This window comes from Lacerta agilis, chromosome 2 (assembly GCF_009819535.1).
Source record: "Lacerta agilis isolate rLacAgi1 chromosome 2, rLacAgi1.pri, whole genome shotgun sequence".
NCBI classification, from domain to species: Eukaryota; Metazoa; Chordata; class Lepidosauria; order Squamata; family Lacertidae; genus Lacerta; species Lacerta agilis.
In genome coordinates, this window is record NC_046313.1 from 108,494,798 (window position 1) to 108,516,725 (window position 21,928).

At 46.7% G+C, this 21,928-nt stretch overlaps 2 protein-coding genes across 3 annotated transcripts in view; one reads left to right on the forward strand and one right to left on the reverse strand.

Moving 5' to 3' along the window:
* Positions 1 to 11,717, forward strand: part of LOC117042183 (carnitine O-acetyltransferase-like) — a 36,234-nt gene extending 24,517 nt beyond the window's left edge. Inside the window, exons 8-14 of one of the 2 annotated variants that reach the window (XM_033141698.1) lie at positions 1,548 to 1,648; positions 2,427 to 2,546; positions 4,871 to 4,993; positions 5,601 to 5,736; positions 6,833 to 6,895; positions 9,356 to 9,493; positions 11,198 to 11,717. In XM_033141698.1, the coding sequence (XP_032997589.1) occupies positions 1,548 to 1,648; positions 2,427 to 2,546; positions 4,871 to 4,993; positions 5,601 to 5,736; positions 6,833 to 6,895; positions 9,356 to 9,493; positions 11,198 to 11,425 (909 nt within the window). In that variant the 3' untranslated portion in view covers positions 11,426 to 11,717. The remainder of the gene's footprint in view (positions 1 to 1,547; positions 1,649 to 2,426; positions 2,547 to 4,870; positions 4,994 to 5,600; positions 5,737 to 6,832; positions 6,896 to 9,355; positions 9,494 to 11,197) is intronic. The other variant, XM_033141699.1, reaches the window with a different exon arrangement.
* A 2,256-nt stretch (positions 11,718 to 13,973) lies between these two features.
* On the reverse strand, positions 13,974 to 19,982 carry LOC117042184 (thymosin beta-15A homolog). The gene is made up of 3 exons (XM_033141700.1): positions 19,884 to 19,982; positions 16,694 to 16,828; positions 13,974 to 14,420 (listed from the first exon to the last, which is right to left on the reverse strand). Exons 2-3 carry the CDS (start codon positions 16,791 to 16,793, stop codon positions 14,383 to 14,385), a joined length of 138 nt encoding a protein of 45 aa, XP_032997591.1. The 5' UTR covers positions 16,794 to 16,828; positions 19,884 to 19,982; the 3' UTR covers positions 13,974 to 14,382.
* Positions 19,983 to 21,928: the final 1,946 nt, after the last annotated feature.

A 21,928-nucleotide genomic window follows, 5' to 3' on the forward strand; every position in this document is an offset into this window, starting at 1 on the left:
ATGGACCTTGTATTCCATAACAACAGTAACAATAATAATTTTATTATTTGTCCCCCATCCATGTGACTGGGTTTCCCCAGCCATTCTGGGCAGCTTCCAACATACAGTATATGAAAACATAATAAAACATTAAACATTAACAACTTCCTATACAGGGCTGCCTTCAGATATCTTCTGAAGGTTGTAGAGTTACTTACCTCCTTAGCTAGGGGGTCGCATAGCTCCATACCCTGCAATATTTCTCTGGTGGAAATAGAGACGTCCTAAGGAAAAGCAGGACATTCTGGGATCAAATCAGAAACTGGGATAGCTTCTGTAAATTCAGGACTGTCCCTGGAAAATAGGGACACTTGGAGGGTCTGGAATGGTAGTTTGTTAAGGGTGATGAGTGTTGTTGAGAGATACACACACACCCCATTCCCATCACAGACATACAATTACTGGAATTCCCTAGGAAGACGGATGGACTATTGAACCGTGTTGGACATTGTAGCAAACCATGACTGTTTAACAAGGGACGATACAGCATTAAACGTATATTGGAGATGTGGAACAACCTCATTAATGTCATTAGGAAAATGTAAATGTTTGGGGAGAGGAAAAGCCTTCTTCTCTTGGAATGTATGGAAGATCGGGAAATAGGTAGAAAGTATACGGGTGGCGCTGTGGTCTAAACCACCGAGCCTAGGGCTTGCCGATCAGAAGGTTGACTGTTCGAATCCCCACGACGGGGTGAGCTCCCATTGTTTGGTCCCAGCTCCTGCCTACCTAGCAGTTTGAAAGCACTTCAAAGTGCAAGTAGATAAATAAGTACCACTCCGGTGGGAAGGTAAACGGCGTTTCCATGCGCTGCTCTGGTTCGCCAGAAGCGGCTTAGTCATGCTGGCCACATGACCCGGAAGCTGTCTGCGGACAAACGCCGGCTCCCTCGGCCTAAAAAGCGAGATGAGCGCCGCAACCCCAGAGTCGTTTGCAACTGGACTTAACTGTCAGGGGTCCTTTACCTTTACCTATTCTTTATCCAAGGCGTGGGGAAACTTTTTTAGCCCTTGTAGGAAACCTTGGACAGTGTTATCGAAGCTACTAACATGAGTTTGGCCAAACTGCGGGAGGCAGTGAAGGATAGGCGTGCCTGGCGTGCTCTGGTCCATGGGGTCACGAAGAGTCGGACACGACTGAACGACTGAACAACAACAACAACAGGAAACCTTATCTGGACTGTGTACCAGGGGTGGGCAAGGCCAGGATCCAAAATAGGTGTTGACAATGTAGATATTAAAAATAGCCCGTTGTGACTCATTGAGCAAAGGAGAAGAAACCTCTGGCCCTGCAGATGTTGTTGGAGGCTGACTTTCATCAACCCCAAGCAGCAAGGTCAGGGATGATGGGAATTGTAATCCAGAAACAACCGCAGGGCCAGAGGTTCCCCACCTCTTGTTTCAAGATGGAAGTTCTCGTAAGTCCTTTCTGTCTTATCACACCCTCTCTCTCTTTGTCTTTTCCTTCCACATGTTTGCCTTCTCTTGCTCCCCACCCCATGCCCCCAGTTTATTGTGGGAGAAGATGGCTCCTGTGGGGTGCTTTATGAACAAGCCGTTGCTGAAGGACCACCAATCGCCACCATCATAGACCACGTCCTTGACTACTGGTAATGCCCTCACCAGGAGCTCGGAAAGGATGGTGGGGCTCGTCAGATTCAGGTCCAGTAGAAGGCTTTGTGCAGTGGCGATACTGAGGAAGAGACAAGCATATTTCTGTGTTTTTTTTTAATGTTCTAAGGATGTTGTGTGCTCTAGCTCTCTTAATAACTACTGTGAGGAAGTTTAGGAGCCTTAATATATAGCAGGAGTGGGGAGGTGTGCCACTGCTAGACATGTGAAGGCCTGGAAGTAAAAACAGAAAAACTGGGGAGAGATTGTTAAAGGGTGCTCAGAGGGCAGCTCTTGAGTTTCATATGAAAACGAATAAATATTGCATGCCCAGCACTGGTTCCTCTATTGTCGAAAGCTGCCCTGTGCAGGGGGAGGACTTCCTGTGTTTTTCAACACTGGGAGGCAGATGAAAGATGGGAGTTGGAACTTCCTGTTTTGAGAAAGCCTTTTTTTAAACTATTTTTTTGTCCATTATGCAATGATCTGAGGGACTCACAGTCCTGGCTACATATTTCATATAGACATCAGTTTTGTGTGGATACCAATCAGGATATTTGGAAGGTTTATAGTACCTTTATATGCTGAATTTAAGATGTTAGTGATGGTGGTTGTATCTATAATGTGAACTGAGCTTCCCCTGGGATCTGAAGTCCTAACAAAATCAGGAGTTTGTCTCCCCTGCCATAGGGAGACAAACAAACGTGGGTTTTTAACCCATCACTTTCTTTGTAATGCGTTTTCTCTCTCTCTCTCTCTCTCCTCCCCAAATGGCAGCAAAGATCCTGTCCCAGTCCGCGCCCCACTGATACCTCTGCAGTTGCCCAAAAAACTCTACTTCTGTTTCACTCCAGAAATCAAACGTGACATCGAACATGCCAAACAGAACCTGGACATGTGAGTGTGTGTGTGTTTGAGAGTGGCATCACAATCAGAGTGGGATTTGGGCAGAACAGGCTGCAGAAGGAGGAGAACCACGGCCAAATTGGAGACAACGCTGTGGTCTCGTTCTTGAGCGTTTCCCAGTGTGAAAACCAGGTCCATCTTGCTCCTTGCGCTGGGTTTCCATCCAGAGCTCCCTGCAACAGCTCAGGGAAGAAGAACACAGTGCTCCTTGTTTCTCCCCATTAAGCTTTGTCTCTCAGCTTCAGGGTCGCACAGACCTGGCTGTCGCAAGGGGAGCAGAATGTTCTTTTGTACCAAACAGATGTTTTTTTTAGGGACAGGTTGAGTTGAGGTTAAGTCGGAGCTGGTGAGGCTGAGGCTGTACAATGTGTCCCTCTGTTTCCTATCCGCCACCTCCATTTGCATATGAAAGGCAGCGCATGGGAAGCTGCAATTTACCCGGGATGTGTAACAGAGGCCTCTTAGGAACGCAGGAAGCAGCCCTCTTCCACGAGAACAGAAGAATCCACGGCTGGATTAGGCCAAAGGCCTATCTAGCCTGACATCCTGTTTTCAAAGCGGCCAAACAAATGCCCATGGGAAGCCCACGGACAGGAACTGAGCGCAACAGTGCTCTCCCAGTATTCAGAAGGTGGTTTTTCATAGCCTAAGACCTCCAGATATAGGGCGCTTTATAAATTCAATAAAAAAATTAAATCATGGGTAGCCTTACCCTCCATGAATTGGTCTAATCCTCTTTCCAAGCCATCCAACTTGGCCATCGCTGCCTTTCGTGGGAGCGACTGCCATCGTTTAACCATGTGCAGTGTGAAAAAAGTATTTCCTTTCCCCCCCCCTCGTCCTGAATCTTCCCACATTCAGCTTCCTCGGATATCTCCCGAGTTCTAATGTTGTGTGAAAGGGGCAAAAAACATCTTCCTGTCGACATCTCCTCTCCCTCCCCACCCCGCTTACTTGCCTTCCCCCAACTTGTATGACCCCCAATATATATGATCCACTTTGGGGGTCATACAACTGCCCTCTCTACACACAGAGCACACAAAAAAGATATTTATTCATTCTCTCTCTCTCTCTCTCTCTCTCTCTCACACACACACACACACACATACCCTGACACACAATTGTACACTGACAGTTTTCCAGTGTGGCAAATATATATGATCCACTTTGGGGGTCATACAACTGCCCTCTCTACACACAGAGCACACAAAATAGATCTTTATTCATGCTCTCTCTCTCTCCCTCTCTCTCTCTCACATCCACACACCCACCCTTTGATCGTTTTGGATCATTCCCATGTCCGACTGTTGCCCATCTAGTCTACCTGAGCATTGTCTGGATAGCAGTGGCTCTCAGTGTCTTGGGCTGCTATACAGGTGAAACTCGAAAAATTAGAATATCTATTTAATTGAGGACACCAACCCAGAGCGAACTATGTCTGTAGCCAAATTTTGTTACCATGCGGCAAGTCTGAGACACGTCGTGACATCAACTAACAACAGCGATGAAGCCGTCCACCAAGCCATAGCGGATAATACCTAAATGGAATTATTTCCCATTAAATTTTTAGCTTAATTTTAATCTAATACGAGATTTGAGATAGTATTGTTAGAAGACGATATTTAAGAAATATTTACCGTTTTATTTTTCTTTTGCTGGTCTACGGCCGTAATAAAGATATTATTAAATTAGGATATCGTGGAAAAGTCCATTTATGTAAGCAATTGTTTTCATTAGCTACTGGAGTTTAATATATGAGATACTCATGACATGCAAAGTGAGATATGTCAAGCCTTTATTTGTTATAATTGTGATGATTATGGCGCGTACAGCTGATGAAAACCCCAAAGTTGAAATTGTTAATTTGGGGTTCTCATCAGCTGTATGCCATAATCATCACAATTATAACAAATAAAGGCTTGACATATCTCGCTTTGCCTGTCGTGAGTCTATTTCATATATTAGTTTCACCTTTTAAGTTGAATTACTGAAAGAAATGAACCTTTCCACGATATTCTAATTTTTTGAGTTTCACCAGTAGGCAAAACCTGGTCCCAAAGGGTTCAGAGCTTTGAAGTTTCGTACCAGAAATCCTTTCAGTTCTGGGTGCAGAAACAGCACAACTGACGCAAAATTCTAGCGGCGGAATTTTGCACTGGCTGAAGATTCTACCGTGCTGCACTGTGGCATTTAAGCTGGCCTCGGAAGATGATACGATAAGGTACATAGTGGGATCCTGGTATAGCAAGGGGGTGTAAGCTGCAGCTGAGGGTTGTTGGCTAATCAGGCTGCCTCCCTTTTCTCTTTTATCACAGTCTCATCACCGACCTGGACATCAGCTGTTTCACTTACTGCAGGTTTGGCAAGGAGCTTCTCAAACGCCTTAGGCTGAGCCCAGACTCTGTCCTGCAGGTGGCACTGCAGCTAGCCTATTACAGGTGAGGTGACTGCCTTGACAGGTAGAATTACAGAATTGTAGAGCTGGAAAGGGACCCTGAGGTTCATCTAGTCCCAACCAGCTGTCTCAAAACCACTACACCAGAACCAGTGTGGTGTAGTGGTTAAGAGTGGTAGACTTGTAATCTGGTGAACCGGGTTCGTGTCTCCGCTCCTCCACATGCAGCTGCTGGGTGACCTTGGGCTAGTCACACTTCTTTGAAGTCTCTCAGCCCCACTCACCACACAGAGTGTTTGTTGTGGGGGAGGAAGAGAAAGGAGAACGTTAGCCGGTTTGAGACTCCTTCGGGTAGTGAAAAGCGGGATATCAAATCCAAACTCTTCTTCTTCAAACGGGGATTGAACCAGCAACCTTGGTGTGATCAGCACCATGCTCAGACCGACTTGAGCTATCCAGGAATGAAGCCGGCTTTAGGGAATGTTACATGGAAGGTGCTGTCCTGTTTTTCCAGAAAGAGGTGCAAGTTGGCATCAGAATGTGCTTTTGTATATGTGGAATTGCTCATCTGAGGAAGGGCGCGTTTGTGTGCCTTGCGCAGGAGGGCTGTGTGTTTGTGTCGTTGTGCCTGACTGCTGTGCCTTCCTTAGGGCACATGGGGAGCTGTGCGCAACCGCCGAGTCGGCCTCTCTCCGTCGCTTCCACCGCGGCCGGACGGAGACCATTCGCTCCACTACCTCTGCCGCACTGGCCTTTGTCCGAGCTATGGCTGACGACGACTGTCAGGTATGTATCCAGCCCCTGCTTCCTAAGGAGGCCTGAAAGGACAAGAGTGGACCCCCGCAGTAACTTTGGATATGATGAATTGTGGCCTAGAGTGTTGAACCAGGACCTGGGAGACTAGGCCACACTCACACCATGCATTTCAAGTCCTATTATATAACCTATCATCAATGGTCATGGCTTCCGGCCCTCTCAGAGAGAGAACCCATGGGAAACGTAGCTGGCTAAGGGTGCTGAGAGTTGTTCCCCTCTTCCCCTCACAGAGCTACAATTCCCAGAGTTCCCTGCAAAGAGGGATGGATTGTCAGGTGATTCTACTGCCTTGAATTTGGGGAGCGGGGGTGGATTGGAAAGATGGCATTCTCTGTGGCAGACCCTAAGTTGTGGAATTCCCCCCTCCCCACAGAGGTGCACCTGACACCTTCATTATGTAATAATAATAATAATAATAATAATAATAATAATAATAATAATAATAATATCATTTGTACCCTGTCCACTCTAGGCAGCCTCACAACAAAATATAGAAACACAGTAAAAACCGTACGCAGTTTTGCAAAAGACTCCCTACTTCACCCCTGACCTTTGACATCTGAGATAAATATTTTTTAGGTCCCAGCCTATTCTCTTGACTACAATTTATTTTGTGAATTGTATTTTTTTTAATGTTGTAAGCCACCCTGCGACTTCATGGACTAGAAGCTGCAGAACTGTGAGTTGAACCCCATAAAACCGGGGCTTTTCCTCTTTGCAAAAGAAGCTGCACCCCTTTCAGCTGATCCTCAAAAAAACAGGGCTTTTCCCTTTGCAAAAGAAGCTGCACCACTTTCAGCTGATCCTCAAAAAAATAGGGCTTTCCCCCTTTCCTCCTCTAAAAACTAGGTGTGTCTTATGTTCAGGTGCGTCTTATTGAGCGAAAAAATACGGTAATTTCAGGGTGGATCTGTTCTGACTATAACCTAGTAATGAATAATGGCAATAGGCAAATATCGCCTATTATTATTATTATTATTATTATTATTATTATTATTTGTGTGTGAGAGACTTGGAACTTCCTGCCCTCCATCTGTGATCCATTTCCTCCTCTTCTGCACACTAGGCTCCGGAAAGATTGTCTTTGCTGAAGAAAGCAGTCGAGGTCCACAGCACCCTCACAGAGCAGGTAACAAAATCCCCCCGTACAGGAGTCGCTTGGTTGCATAAAGAATGGACACAGGGAGAACTTACTGCCTCCTTTTACAGCTCACTTTGAATGACTAATTTCCCCTCTCTACTTTTTTCCTGACGCTTTCCTTCTCTTTGTGCGACTTGTGTTTTTATTTAGCTTGCAAGCCCGTTGCCATGCATACTCTCACTTTCTCTCTAATTGATGTGAGCGGCAGTGGGATACACAAATCGTCTGAAAAGTAAGATTTAAAAAATGTACCGTATTTTTCGCTCCATAAGACACACTTTTTTCCTCCTAAAAAGTAAGGGGAAATATCTGTGCGTCTTATGGGGCGAATGGTGGTCCCTGGAGCTGGATTGCCCAGGGGCCAAAAGAGGATCATGCTCTTTTGAAAAGGGGGTGTTGAAAGGACCCCGCTCAGCAGCTGATCAGCAAGAGATCGGGAGAGAGATAAGAGTCCCGGCTCCCTTTCAGCCCCGCCCTCCTTTGTTGAATGTGCTGCAGAGGAAGGTTGTTTGTTTCCCCAGCGACATGTGACTGGCTGATTAGATTATCTGTCTGGAAACTGTAGAAAAGGCTCCCTTTCCTTTAGAAGCTGCAGAAATGTGAGTTGAACCCCATAAAAACAGGGCTTTTCCTCTTTGCTTTCCCCCCTTTTGCCAAAAAGCTGCAAAACTTTTAGCTGATCCTCAAAAAAACAGGGTTTTTCCCTTTGCAAAAAAAGCTGCAAAACTTTTAGCTGATCCTCAAAAAAAACAGGGCTTTTAGAGGAGGAAAACCAGAAAAATATTTTTTCCTGGGTTTCCTCCTCTAAAAACGAGGTTTCCTCCTCTATGGTCCGGTGCGCCCTATGGAGCAAAAAATACGGTAACCAACAAACAAGGGACTCGGTGAGGAGTTCGGCCGGACTTGTGTCTTCCTGTTGGTAGCGAATGGGAAGCTCACTGTTGGAAATTCTGCTACAAGACAAAATGGCAGCAGGATTCTTTCTTTTAAAAACACATAAAGTGTGTTTCTTGTTGGGAAGTAATCTGGCGCTGAGTGAAAGAAGGCCTGATTTTGTGTGTGTTAAAAAAGAAAAGAAAACCTTGTTACGTGTAGGCCTGAGGAACTGCAGGTGACAATTAGGGCGTAATTAGATGAAACAGTAAATCTTGGGCTGGATCCCTTCTTACAGTATTTGAAAAGAACAAAAAAGGTTTGGTGGGTGGGAGCTGGGGGGAAAGGAATTCAGACCAGCTCCATAGTGCTACAGGAAGTGCGTTTAAATTATTTTGCCTGTGCTGTTTTTCTGATTTGCTTTCTTCTCCACACCCTTTCCAAAATATTGTAGATTGTGAATCTCCAACTGTAACATCTTAGATATATTTAAAGCTCCTCTGACACCCTGTGATGACATGGTGGGGGTTGCAGGACAAGCTATTTTTAGGTGGTAGTTCGGGGGGAGCTCTTGTTTTGAAACAAACAGCACAATAGCAGCCCGTGGTGACAGAGCAACACCAAGGGAAGTGTGGAGGAAAACCATGGTTTGCCTTGTCCTGAGTCCAGGCTCCTTTTTTAAGAAAACAAGAGCCCACAGGCAGGGGCGTAGCAAGGTAAATTGGTACCCGGGGGCAAAAAAAAAAAGTCAACCCCCCCCCCCGAGGCATGGGAAGGTCAGGTGGTACCTGGTGCGGAAAATTTCTTGTCAAAACCCCCCCCCATTGATTCCCGCACCCCGCAAAAATGGTTTTACGTTATTTCATATTTTCTTACAAAGGAATAATAACAAGTAATAATAAAAAACCTTTTATTTATATCCCACGCTCCCCGGCCAAAGTCGGGCTCAGGGTGGCTAACATCAGATTCATAACATTGGTATAAAAATCAAACAATAATTAAATTACCTCCTAAAAACATCTCAGAATCAAATTAAAGTCTAATTAGATGGCTTTCCACAGGGTTGGGAAACGGTACGTGTTCTCTGAACTGAAATTTCAGCCTTCACGACGTAGGAAAACAGCCAAGTGAACAGCTTATTTTGGTGGAAGAGGGTCAAGATATTAACCGATATGCATGAAATTTCATATATAGCTATATAATCCCTAGTATAGTAAGATAAGACCTTTGGAGCAGGCATTAAAAAAAAGTAGTCAATTTTTTTTTTAGTATATGTGCTGCCGAAGCGAGCACGTCAATTTTTTTTTTTAATTTCCCTTGATAATTTGTCACCCCCTCCATTATGGAACCCGGGGCAACCCGCCCCCCTCACCCCCCCCTTGCTATGCCCCTGCCCACAGGTATCAAGCAATAGAAATATAACTGTACAGCATTGCTGGATAAGCAAGCTCACCCTTTCTTCTCTAGCTGCGTCCGGAACGCATGCAAGCTTTGGGGTGCCTTCGAACAGCGGCATCACGAAGTCTGCTTCCCATTGAGCACTGGGGAACCATCAGTCCTCTGATTCTCTTTCAGGCTCTGGCTGGGCAAGGCATCGACCGCCATTTGCTGGGGATGAAGCTGGAGGCCATTGCCGATGGCTTCCGGGTGCCAGAGCTTTTCATGGACACTTCCTACGCCGTGGCGTCTCACTGGAAACTCTCCACGGGACAGGTAGAGCCTGCTAGGCCTCCACATTCCTGTGTAGCTCAAGCTCGAGAGTCCCGTTCATCTTCTTTGAGTCCCTAATTATATGTCCCAATGACATTTATTTATAAAAATCCTTGTGTACAGCAATTTCCTTTAAAAAAAAATTAACTGGTATATATTCACCGTTGGTCAACAGTCCAATGTTTCCCAAACTTGGGTCTCCAGCCATTTTTGGACTACGGTTCCCATCATCCCTGACCACTGGTCCCGCTAGCTAGGGATGATGGGAGTTGTAGTCGAAAAACAGCTGGAGGCCCAAGTTTGGGAAACGCTGGTCTACACGGACTGGCAGTGGCCCTCCAAGGTTTCAAACCGGGCTGTGTGTCCCAACCCTACCCAGAGGTGCTAAGGGTCGAACCTGGGACCTTTTGCATGAAAAATGTGTGCCGTACCACAGAGCCGTGGCCCTTGTGTTGTGACTTTTCAAGCGCCTCCTCACACGTAAACCTCCTTGGTTGCCAAGGCCTTCTGCAAAAATTCTGCTCCGCGTTTCATTCTTAGAATCTGTGGGTGTGCGGAGCAGGGCCTTGTCAGTGACTGCACCATGATTGTGGGGTGCTCTTCCTCCGGTGGCATGACAAGCAACATCCCTTTAAAAAAAAACAACAACACCCACCCCAATTCTTATTACAATTTTAGTCATACCTTTTCCTAATGGAGCTCGAGGCAACGTTTAAGATTCTCTATCCTTCCTCCGCTTATTCTTACCAATATGGTGAAGAAGGTCCAGTTGAGAGGAAGAGGTCAAACGTCACCTAGTTAGCTTCATGGCTGAGTGAGAATTGGAATCTGGTGCTCCTCCTACACAAGATTTTCCTGCACCAAGTGAAATAAAACATGCTTGTTCCACCAGACAGACTTAGGAATCGGCGTGTTGCTATTGAGGCTGGTGGTTACTACTGAAGAACTTTGTTTGTTTGTTTTACTTCCTTTGTGGTTTGTGGAATATTGTTGTTTATGTCATTCTTAATGTGGAAAAACAGCCAGTACTGTATTTTTCGCTCCATAAGACACACTTTTTCCCTCCTAAAAAGTAAGGGGAAATATCTGTGCGTCTTATGGAGTGAATGGTGGTCCCTGGAGCTGGATTGCCCAGGGGCCAAAAGAGGATCATGCTTTTTATTTTACAAAGAGAAAAGGGGGTGTTGAAAGGACCCCGCTCAGCAGCTGATCAGCAAGAGATCGGGAGAGAGGTAAGAGTCCCGGCTCCCTTTCAGCCCCGCCCCCCCTTGTTGAATCCGCTGCAGAGGGAGGTTGTTTGTTTCCCCAGCGACATGTGACTGGCTGATTAGATTATCTGTCTGGAAACTGTAGAAAAGGCTCCCTTTCCTTTAGAAGCTGCAGAAATGTGAGTTGAACCCCATAAAAACCGGGCTTTTCCTCTTTGCTTTTCCCCCTTTGCAAAAAAAGCTGCAAAACTTTTAGCTGATCCTCAAAAAAACCAGGGCTTTTCCCTTTGCAAAAAAGCTGCAAAACTTTTAGCTGATCCTCAAAAAAACAGGGCTTTTAGAGGAGGAAAACCAGAAAAAAAATGTTTCCTCCTCTAAAAACGAGGTGCGCCCTATGGTCGATGCACCCTATGGAGCAAAAAATACGGTACTTTAAAGAGGAAGAAGTAACAAGGGGTGGTGATGATTTACGGGTCGCATTTTATTTTTCCTCCCTCAGGTAGCTGCCCGCACAGATTGTGTGATGTGCTACGGGCCGCTGGTCCCCAACGGCTATGCTGTCTGCTACAACCCTCTGCCTACCCATGTTAACTTTGCTGTCACTGCCTTCAATTGTTGCCAGGAGACCAATGCTGAGCATCTGGCTGGTAGCATCCGGAAGGCCCTGGATGATATGGGAGCTTTGCTGGGGAACTGGGGAGTTGGGAGCCAACAAAGGCAACCTTGAGAAGACACCCTATACCTCAACGTTTCCTCACCTTGGACCAGAGAGAAGATCCTCTCTGCCTCAGGCCAGCACTTGCCACCCATAATTCCAAGCACCTCAGGCCAAAAAATCTGTACTCTTTGTGCCAAAGCTTGTTATCCTCTAAGCCTTTCCTTATCCAGAATGCCCTTTGTAACACTCTAGAGGGGGGGGGGGGAAGCAGCTTTCTTTTTTTCCTACAAAGTCTTAATTCGAAGCCAAATCTAATTTATTTCCACGTGGAATAATGAAATAAATGGTTCTTTCAGGAAAATGCTTGTCTTTCATGTTTGGGGAGGGATGAAAAAAAAACATGGCGGACACACATGCATGAGGTGAAGAAACGGATCAACTGTCCCTCCTCTGTGGGCCCGTTTTCCTATCTGTGTAACGGGAGCATAGTCCGGGATTTCTCAAAGGATGCTTATCGCCACGCCAAGTCATATAAACACATTTTGTATCTCCGTCTTCTCGAAATATAACGGAGCACGTTGTGGTTTCTCAAGCTGCCGTGCCGACAGCAATTCTTCACAGCTTCTTAACGGGCAGTTATCTTCAAGCAAGTTCTTGTGCCACCTCTCTTTAGCAAGAGTTAACCAGCAAGTTTCACAAAGGTGGTGTAACTCTTGAGCAACCCCCAATTCCCCTCCTCAAGAGCTCAAATTTCTAGAGTGGTTTAATACTCAAGTCTCTATAGGGAATTCTGGGAATTGTATCTGTGGGAGGGCAATAGGGGGTCTCCTAACCATTTTCAGCACCCTTAGCAAACCCAAGGGTGTTTAATGTGCTACGACTCTTAAAAAGAGAGAGTGCAGATGTGGCCTATGTGTCATAAGTGGATTATAGGATTACAGGGACGCGGGTGGCGCTGTGGTCTAAACCACTGAGCCCATTGAGCTTGCCGATCAGGTTGGCGGTTCAAATCCCCATGCGGAGCGAGCTCCCGTTGCTCTGTCCCAGCTCCTGCCAACCTAGCAGTTTGAAAGCATGCCAGCGCAAGTAGATAACTGCGTCGGGAAGGTGAATGGCATTTCCGTGCATTCCTGTTTCCATCAGTGTCCCGTTGCACCAGAAGCTGTCTAGTCATGCTGGCCACATGACCCAGAAAGCTGTCTGTGGACAAACGTCGCCTCCCTTAGCCTGAAAGTGAAATGAGCGCTGCAACCCCAAGTCACCTTTAACTGGACTTAACCATCCAAGGGTCCATTACCCCCCTTTAAAAAAAAATCTTACAGGGTTATACTTTTATCTTAATTAGGAATGGGGACGAACGTGTCCCAAGTATTTTCTTCGCAGCCGTTTTGCTGTCTTACTGCAACTTTGCACATCACAGCAAAAGGCAGATTTCTGTGTTTCCAAAGCCAGTCAAAAATATATTTTTTTTAAAAAAAATGCACATTTGTATAGTTTGTCTCCTCTCCCCACTTATTTAATTGTCCTTAGGGCGATGTAAGGCATGGCACATATTCTGTGGTGGCAGCCAATTCACACATGACGTCAACCTGCAAGGATGCACTCATTCAGGAATGAACATGCATGTGTAGAAACAGATCAGTGTACAGTGATCAAGTGTTATTTATTCGTTTATTTCCTGCCTTTTCGCTTGATGGGACACAAGTGTGAAGCAGCCCAGAGTTGTCCTTCAAATGTTACAAGCCGTGCATCGTCGCCCTGTACAGTGGTACCTCAGGTTACAGACTCCGCTAACCCAGAAATAGTACCTCGGGTTAAGAACTTTGCTTCAGGATGAGAACAGAAATCGTGCGGCGGCAGCGGGAGGTCCCATTAGCTAAAGTGGTACCTCAGGTTAAGAACGGTTTCAGGTTAATAACGGACTAACGGAACGAATTAAGTTTGTAACCCGAGGTACCACTGTAATGGAAATGCCAAAACCTGCCATTGCTGTAACATATGAAGCATTGCAATGAAAGAATTTCAAGTGGATTGGTGACCATCTTCCTTCAAAATTATGGGAAGGGCTTTGTATGCCAGCTTCAATGTTTCCTTCATTTGGTTTTTAATTCCAGTATAAACAGGACTCTGTTTTCGCACCCAATCTCTCTCTCTCTCACACACACACTTTTAATTCTTCTCTATAATAATAATAATTTATTATTTGTTCCCCAGCCACTCTAGGCGGCTCCCAAACGAATGTTAAAACAATACAGCATTAGATATTAAAAACGTCCCTAAACAGGGCTGCCTTCAGATGTCTCTTAAAAATAGGATAGCTGCTTATTTCTTTGACATCTGATGGAAGCATGTTCCACAGGGTGGGCGCCACTACCGAAAAGGCCCTCTGTCTGGTTCCCTGTAACCTCACCTCTCGCAATGAGGGAACCGCCAGAAGGCCCTCTCTAAGATGTGGAGGAAAAAGGAAAACCGGGACAATCTGGGATCTAGAAACCGAGATGGCTTCTGTAATTCCAGGAGTGTCCCTGGAAAACTGGGAGACTTTTGAGGGAGGAATCCACAAGGGAGGAAGCAGCAACAGTTCTGTGCAGATCTGGCAAAGAAACAAAAGACAACCTTGAAGGAGTTCATGTTTGTTTATTTTTCATAGCTATTTCTCCATTTCATTTGTAAGAAAAACAAATCGAGGAAAGCTGCTGAAAGAGGTCTGAGGCAGTGACACTTTGTGGAGCTCGGCTGGTGGGAGCTGCTGCGTGTGGGAAGAGGAAGGAGAGGGATTTGCGGGTGGGGCCCGTGAGCCCCAGAGCTGTTTTCTTTCTTGGCATCCTTTGCCCACCCCTTTGGCAGCCCCAAAACAGGAAGTGGCCCAGGAAGAAATGGGGAGGGGGGCAGGTCTTCAAGGCCCCCCGAAGCAGCTAAAGAGGAGCCTGCATTGCTCGATATACACAACAGACGTCATCATATTACAAAAACACCTCAATTAAAAAAAGGAAGAACGTGGATGTTTCCATGCGGAGAGGCCTTCTCTATGAGCACTTCGCAGACTCCTTCTCCTGTTCGATGGCTGAAAGAGAAGGAGGAACTGTTAGCGCTATGGCAAGTGTTAAACATTGTGTGTTTTGCATTATTCAACTTTTTTAAATCTTTCCTATATTCCTCCCTGCATTGCTGCAATTCCATACAAATAATCTAGACAATTCCATACAATTACTGCTTTTGGTTTCCTTTGTTTGTATCTCTCCTGCATTGGAAGAAGTTACCTACGTGACCATACACTTAGTCTTACTTTTTCTTTTCTTTCTTCTTTTTTCCTCCCCCCATTTCTACTTTTTGTGGTTTTTATTTTTGTTGTTTCTGTTTTTTGTTTGTTTGTTTGTTACCTTTTGTGGTTGTTGTTATTCCTTTGTATTTGTATCTGTGAAAGGTTTTTAAACTCGTTGTGAAATTGTTAAATCTAAATAAAGTTGATAAACCTCAAAAAAAAAAAACAACGTGTGTTTTGCAACTGGCATGGGTCCAATTGTGACCACGTGGAGATCTCTAGGTGCCAGGTTAGCTAGCGAAAGGCTGACCCCTCCATCTTTCTTATGCAGGTAAGCAGAAGGGCATATTTACTGCATTCATATCCCACCTTTTTCTCCAAGGAGTACATGGTTCACCCCCATCCTCAGTTAATCCCTACAACGACCCTGTGAGGTAGGTTAAGAGGCTGTGAGCTTCATGACTGAGTGGGGACTTGAACCCTGATCTCTCACTCGATAACCACTACACCACACTGGCTTCCTAGAGTACTTCTGCTATGGGGCAGCTTTGTAAATTAGGTAGGTAAATATGGACAAAGTAAAATGTCACTTAAGAGAAGGAATTGAAGTATCTTCCTGGAAGCCTGAATTTGTTTTACTGTGGATTTTTTTTTATTTGATATTTTAATGAGTTGTCAACAGCTTGGCGATTTTTTTCTATAAATTGTAAAGCAGTACGGCAATGAAATGGAAAATAATAATAATAAACTCCACTGGGTGGGGGGGAAATGGCACCTAGGCATTGGGGCAACCGTAATCTAGATTAAAGATGCAATTTGCTTATATAAACGATTAGCTTATATACCCGTGTTTCTAACGATGATATGAATGTATTGCTTATGGACACAGACTTTGGAAAAATATACTGACATTTGGTACAAGCTTATATAGCATATAGTAGGTTAATAATAATCATGTATGTATTAGGAAAGAAATCAGCCCTGAATGGTCACTGGAAGGACAGATCCTGAAGTTGAGGCTCCAGTACTTTGGCCACCTCATGAGAAGAGAAGACTCCCTGGAAAAGACCCTGATGTTGGGAAAGATGGAGGGCACAAGGAGAAGGGGACGACAGAGGATGAGATGGTTGGACAGTGTTCTCGAAGCGACTAGCATGAGTTTGGCCAAACTGCGGGAGGCAGTGAAAGATAGGTGTGCCTGGCGTGCTTTGGTCCATGGGGTCACGAAGAGTCAGACACGACTGAACAACAACAACATAATAATGTATTCAAATGTAACCGATTCTACGCATTGGATTATACTATACCTTCCTTATTGTATTTTTTGTAATAAAATAAAAAACACAATTTTCTTTCATCACTTATTTTGTATAACTGAAATTCTTTTTAAAAAATACTAATAAAAAGTGGGTCTTTGGGGGCATGCAGGCCTCACTCAGCCAGCCAGCCGAGTGCAAATACTCTCCTTCAGGTGGGGCCCTGAGATGCCCAGACATGCTCAGCAGCCAGATTCCTGTCAGATGATGTCGATTATGTCGACAGAAAGCAGCAACAGCCCCTCTGCTGCCACAGGATACTCCTCCTTACCAGGAACCAGAAGTAGAGGAAAGAGGAATCCAGTTTTATCCGGAGCGCCAATCCCAGGGGTGGGGCCGCTGAATGCAGAACAAGCCCGGCCAGGGGTCAGGCAGTCTCAAGGCGCTGCTCTGGGACTCTCAAGCAGCACCAGCCTGCCCTGGGCTTTCCCAGCAGCACCAGACTCTGGTCAGACCCTGTTCAGTATTGTCTACACTGACTGGCAGCAATGGCTCTCTGTGGTTTCAGGCAGGGACCTCTCTTGCCCACCCCCCACCACCCGGAGATGCCGGTGAACTGGGCGAGCTACACGGGCCCTTGCTTGAAGCTGCAACCAGCTGCTCCCCCCCCCCAAACCAGCCATGGGTCTAGTTTGCCCTTCCCCAGTTGCAAAGCTTCCGCCTGCAAACTGATTGTTAGTTTCTTTCTCCTCGTGGCTGGAGGGAAACCAGAGTCGCAGTTACGCCCGCAGGGAACGCTCTGTCCCAGGAAACACTTACTCTCCTTGGAAGGAAGCGTGTTCTTCTCCTCCGTGTTGGTTTTCTTGAGCTTCTTCTTATCAAACTTCTCCACTTCGGAGAGATCGGGTTTGTCACACATCTTGGCCACCGGGAAGCGAGATGACAACTTGAGAACTACAAGAAAGCACAGAGATTTCCGTTAAGGGGGGGGGGTAGGCAGCACCCAAACAGCAGAAAGGCAAACACACACACCCCCTGGGTGGATTTGATTTACATCAAACTGATTTCAATCACGATTTAAATCACTGGTCAGTAAGGCTCAGGGTGGATTTAAATAAAAAAAATCGATTTAAATTTAAAAAATCAGATTTTTTTGATTTAAATCGGATTTTTTTTTATTTTCGTGATTTAAATCAAATCCACCCTGCACCCCCCCCCATACACACCTTTAACTAGGCTTTATTTCACCTGGGTCAAAGACCTGGGTTTGGCACCCCCCATTCAGATAAGACATGCACAAGTGTGCGCAAACACCCAACACATTTGTTCTTAAAGGGCATAAAACGTAATTTGAAATCACAGAATTGTAGAGTTGGAAGGGACCCCAAGAGTCATGTAGTCCAACTCCTTGCAGTGCACCAATCTCAACTAGATCGTACATGACAGACGACCATCCAACCTCTGCTTAAAAACCTCTGAGGAAGGAGAGCCCAAGGGAGTCCGTTCCACTGTCAAGCAGCCAGTGTGAGAGAGCCAGTGTGGTTAAGAGCGGTAGACTCGTAATCTGGGGAACCGGGTTCGCGTCTCCGCTCCTCCACGTGCAGCTGCTGGGTGACCTTGGGCTAGTCACACTTCTTTGGAGTCTCTCAGCCCCACTCACCTCACAGAGTGTTTGTTGTGGGGGAGGAAGGGAAAGGAGAATGTTAGCCGCTTTGAGACTCCTTCGGGTAGTGATAAAGCGGGATATCAAATCCAAACTCCTCCTCTTCTTCTCTTGTTGTCAGAAACTTCCTCCTGATTTTTAATAATCTCCTTTCTTGGAGCCATTGCTTCGAGTCCTTACCCTCAAGAGCAGGAGAAAACAAGCTTCTTCCCTCTTCCACACGACAGCCCTTAAGGTATCTGAATACGGGTGTCCTATCTCCTCTCAATCTCCCCTTCTCCCCCCAGGCTAAACAAACTGCTCCTTCGACTGTTCCCCTCACTTGATCATCTTGGTTGCCCTCCTCCGCACATGTTCCAGCTTGTCAACATCCTTAAAGTGTGGCGCCCAGAACTGGACCCTTGCCTTTCCCTGCAAGACTAATTGCAGCCGGTTAAGAGTCATCAACAGGTTTTCCACACCTATCAGCTGATCACCCATTCCCACCACCCTCTGAGTAATACCCCTCCCCACTCCCTCACTATATTTAAGGATCTGGTGACTTCTGTTTCAGTGTATCTGAAGAAGTGTGCATGCACACGAAAGCTCATACCAAGAACAAACTCAGTTGGTCTCTAAGGTGCTACTGGAAAGAATTTTCTATTTTGTTTTGACTATGGCAGAGCAGCACGGCTACCCACCTGTAACTAGAACTGGACACAGTATTCAAAGTCTGGTCTGACCAAGGCAGAATAGAATAGTACTATTGCTTGATCTGGACACCATACTCCTGTTGACGGAGCCTGGAGGAACATTCGCTTTTTTTTGCTGCTGCAGCACATGTTAAGCTTGTGGTCCACGAAAACCCTAGATCCTTTTCATGTGTACTGTAAGGTGTGTGTCCCCCATCTTATATTAGTGCAGCTGGTTCTTTGCCAGCCACATGCTCCTCCCACCCCCCACCCCTGCTCAGTGTGAGGTGGGGAGCCTGCAGCTGGTCCACATAGCCCCTATATTGAATAGCCTTGTGCCCTTGTTGCTCCCGCGGCCAGTGGGAGCCTTGCATGAAATGTTTTTTATTTGCTGTTTTTCATTCAAAGGAATCCCAAAGTGGCTTACAAATAACAACCACGATAAAACGCAATAGAACGTATGTGATTAACAAACTGATACAGCATTTATAATCCATAAAGCAGTATCAGAATTAATTGAGACTAAGTACTGTTAAGTCAATACACAGTCTCCATGCGCCTATGACTCACATTTCATTCTACTTGCGCTCGATAAAATACACACAAACTCAATGCCCTGCCAAGGTAGCAACTCCCTTTTGAAGGAGGGGCAGCACAGGTGAAATCGAACACCCTCAAAGGCAAACAAAAGTCTCTACCCCTCAGTGTTTTTCCACTGGAAACAGCTCTCTCTTTCCTGCTCTGGAGGGTAGGACTCGAACCAAGGGCTTCAAGTGACAAGAAACGAGATTCCGGCTGAACACCAGAACTTTCTGACAGTAAGAGTCGTTTGATAGTGGAACAGACTCTCTGGGAGTGTAGACTCCTTCCTAGGAGGTTTTAAAGCAGTTGTGTGGCCACCTGTCATGGATGCTTTACTTAAGATTCCTGCATCGCAGGGGGTTGGAATAGATGACCCTCGGGGTCCCTTCCAACCCTATGATTCTGTGATGGCTCCTAGGTCTCTGGAGGGTGTGGCAAGGCAGCTGGAAAAAGCCATTATGTACTGTGCAACACAATATCTCTCCCCTCACTATTGACATAGTTATGTCATCATACTATTACAAAGCGTTATCAGGCTGGAAGCAACATACTGGAGAGATTTTTTTAAAAAAATCCTATTGTTCAAGGTGCATGTCGTTCGAAAGTTCTGCAGCGTCCCTCCTCCCTAGCTGCTCCCGTTGCCCGACGGCTGAAGCAAGTCAGTCTGGTCGTCTGAACGCAAGCTTGGGTTTCGCTTCCTCCAAACAGCAGCACAAGTGCTCGATGGCCCCAAACCGGGCCACAGGGAGGGTCCCAACCCAAACTGCAAATCAGGCATGCACCGAATTCGGCATGCATGCACCGAATTTGCCGGACACACCCACAGATCCTGCACCTCGCAGCAGCAAGGGAAATGCTTAATCCCACGTCAACGTCGGCCAAGCATTTCGAAAGCATGTGCATGCCCCCCTCCCTCGCCATAACGCGCCCGCCCGAAGGGTCCCACCCAGCGCCACGCCCAGGGAGATCAAAGCAAGGAGAGCCCCCCCCTCCCCGGGCTTTGCAACCTCCCGCCACGCGCCCCTCGACGGCACAGCCCAACAGCTCCCCCGGGCACAAAGCTCCGGCCACCGCCCCTCTTTCTCTCCGCTACCTTCAGCTGTCTGCAAACCTCGAACTGATCCGCACCGCGCTCTCCGAAGGCAACGTGTCCGGGGCGGCCCTTTTATAGCTGGCGTCGAGCCGCGCGGCACGCCGGGAAGTGTAGTCCCCTCGCCTCGCTGGGCTGCGGCGGCCGCGGCGGAGAAAACTACGCGCCCCAGGGCTGGATGGGGCGGGCCCGCCTCCCCGCCCGCTCCTCGGGAGGGCATGCCCGAGCTGGCAGAGGCAGCACGTGGCCGCCAAGTGGGGCCGATAAGGCGGGTGGGGTTTTTTTCTGATTGCCCAACCCTAGTGTTGAAAGGGGACACCAGAAGTCATCTAGTCCAACCCCCCAGCAAGGCAGGAATCGCAAAGCATCCAAGGAGAAGCCTTCCCTCGGAAGTCTTTGCCTTCCGAGGGAGTCTCGCCTTGCGGCCCCTGCCAGCCCCGTCTTGGTCCACTAGCGAGGATGCAGCGGCAGCTGCATTGTGGCGCCCCTCCCAATGTGCCAGTAGGAAATCACCCCCGACGGCTCGATGCGCGCTGTCGTGCATGGTGCTGCCCCCGGGTAACGGAATGGTGACAACACCTCTCCCGCCCGCCCGGGGGAAAGTCGTCTTTGCCCAGACATGGGAACTGTTGCAGGCAGCCCCGGATGCGTGTCCTCTAGACTGATCCCACCCTCTCCGCCGCCATGGGTTCAAATGGATTGTCATCTGATCGAAATGACAGCACGGCTGAGCTGTTCTCGTAAACTTGCATGGTTCCTCAACCCTGCCACACTTACTCGAAAGTAAGCCCCAAGTGTGCCGTTAGCGCTCCACGTGCATTGATTCGTTATTGCAGCAACTCTTACAACAGCCTTGCGAGGCCGGCCTGCTGTCTCGATGGCTGGTGCTCTTCCTAGCAACGCCTGTCTGATGTCTGCTGGCCCCCTGCCAACGGATTGATTAATTTTTAGGGCGGGATAGATGGGTGAGTTTTGAAATTGTTACAAGGGGCCCATTTCTGACTGCCGGGCATTAAGTGCCTGTTTTTGCAACTGCTGCTTTGAGCGCCAACCAGTGGCGGAATGTGGGAGCTCCGAAGCCAGGACCTGGGATTATTATTTTCCATATCAGCATAATGAATTCACGTTTTGAATTTCATTTATTCACAGGTACATGTATAACTAAATAAAATAATAATGACTAGTCATGACCGGCTTCAGGTAATTAATCAAAGAGTTCTTTCTACTGAATCAGTTTAATTCATGCCCCATTAGTCAGTACAGAGATACAGCTCACTTTAAAAAAAAGCAAAGTTTACTGCATTATACATAACGATTTGTATATTGTAATGTTAAATAACTAGGTATGGATGTGGGTGCATATATCTGCAGCAATAAGTACAGGCCCGCTTCCTCAGAAGAGTCAGAGGTGAGTTTGGCTTATCAAAGTCTTCAGTGTGCAAATTATTTCAACCAATGCATTGTTTGTTCTTTGCTGTTTGTTAACAGTGGAAGCCCCCTTGGATTTACTCAGAAGTAAGTGGCAGTGTGTTCAAAGGGACTTCCCCTTATGCTTGTTTAAATTAATTAATTTAATTTAAACTTAATTAATTAATACCCGCATGCAGTACGTTCCCCCCCCCCCCAGCTAGAGTTCATCTGAACTCAGTTGCGGCACCTCTCAGGTGGGTTCAGGCACTTCTCAGGTGGACACCATTACCATTCTAAGAGAACGAGGGAGGCATTCATGGTGAGTTCCGGAACCTTTTTTTTCTAGAAAACCAGCACTGCCCGCATATAGTACAAAAAGGGGGAAAAAAACCTGAGATGTGGACCTCCAGTTTTGGTCCTGCCCAGCCCCATGCAAGCGCCTGTTCCTCAGAGGCAGGTCCCCATCTCAATGGGGACCACTTCTGATGGTGCTGAGGACTGCAGTCGGAGGCACAGAGTGGATCTAGGAGAAGGCCTTAGGTGGGAAGGCCGATCAGCAGGTGTTTCTCCATCAGCTGCAGGTTTCTGCAGAGGATTCTGTGACCTGTTATTTCCCACCTGCTGTTTTTGCTCTAGAA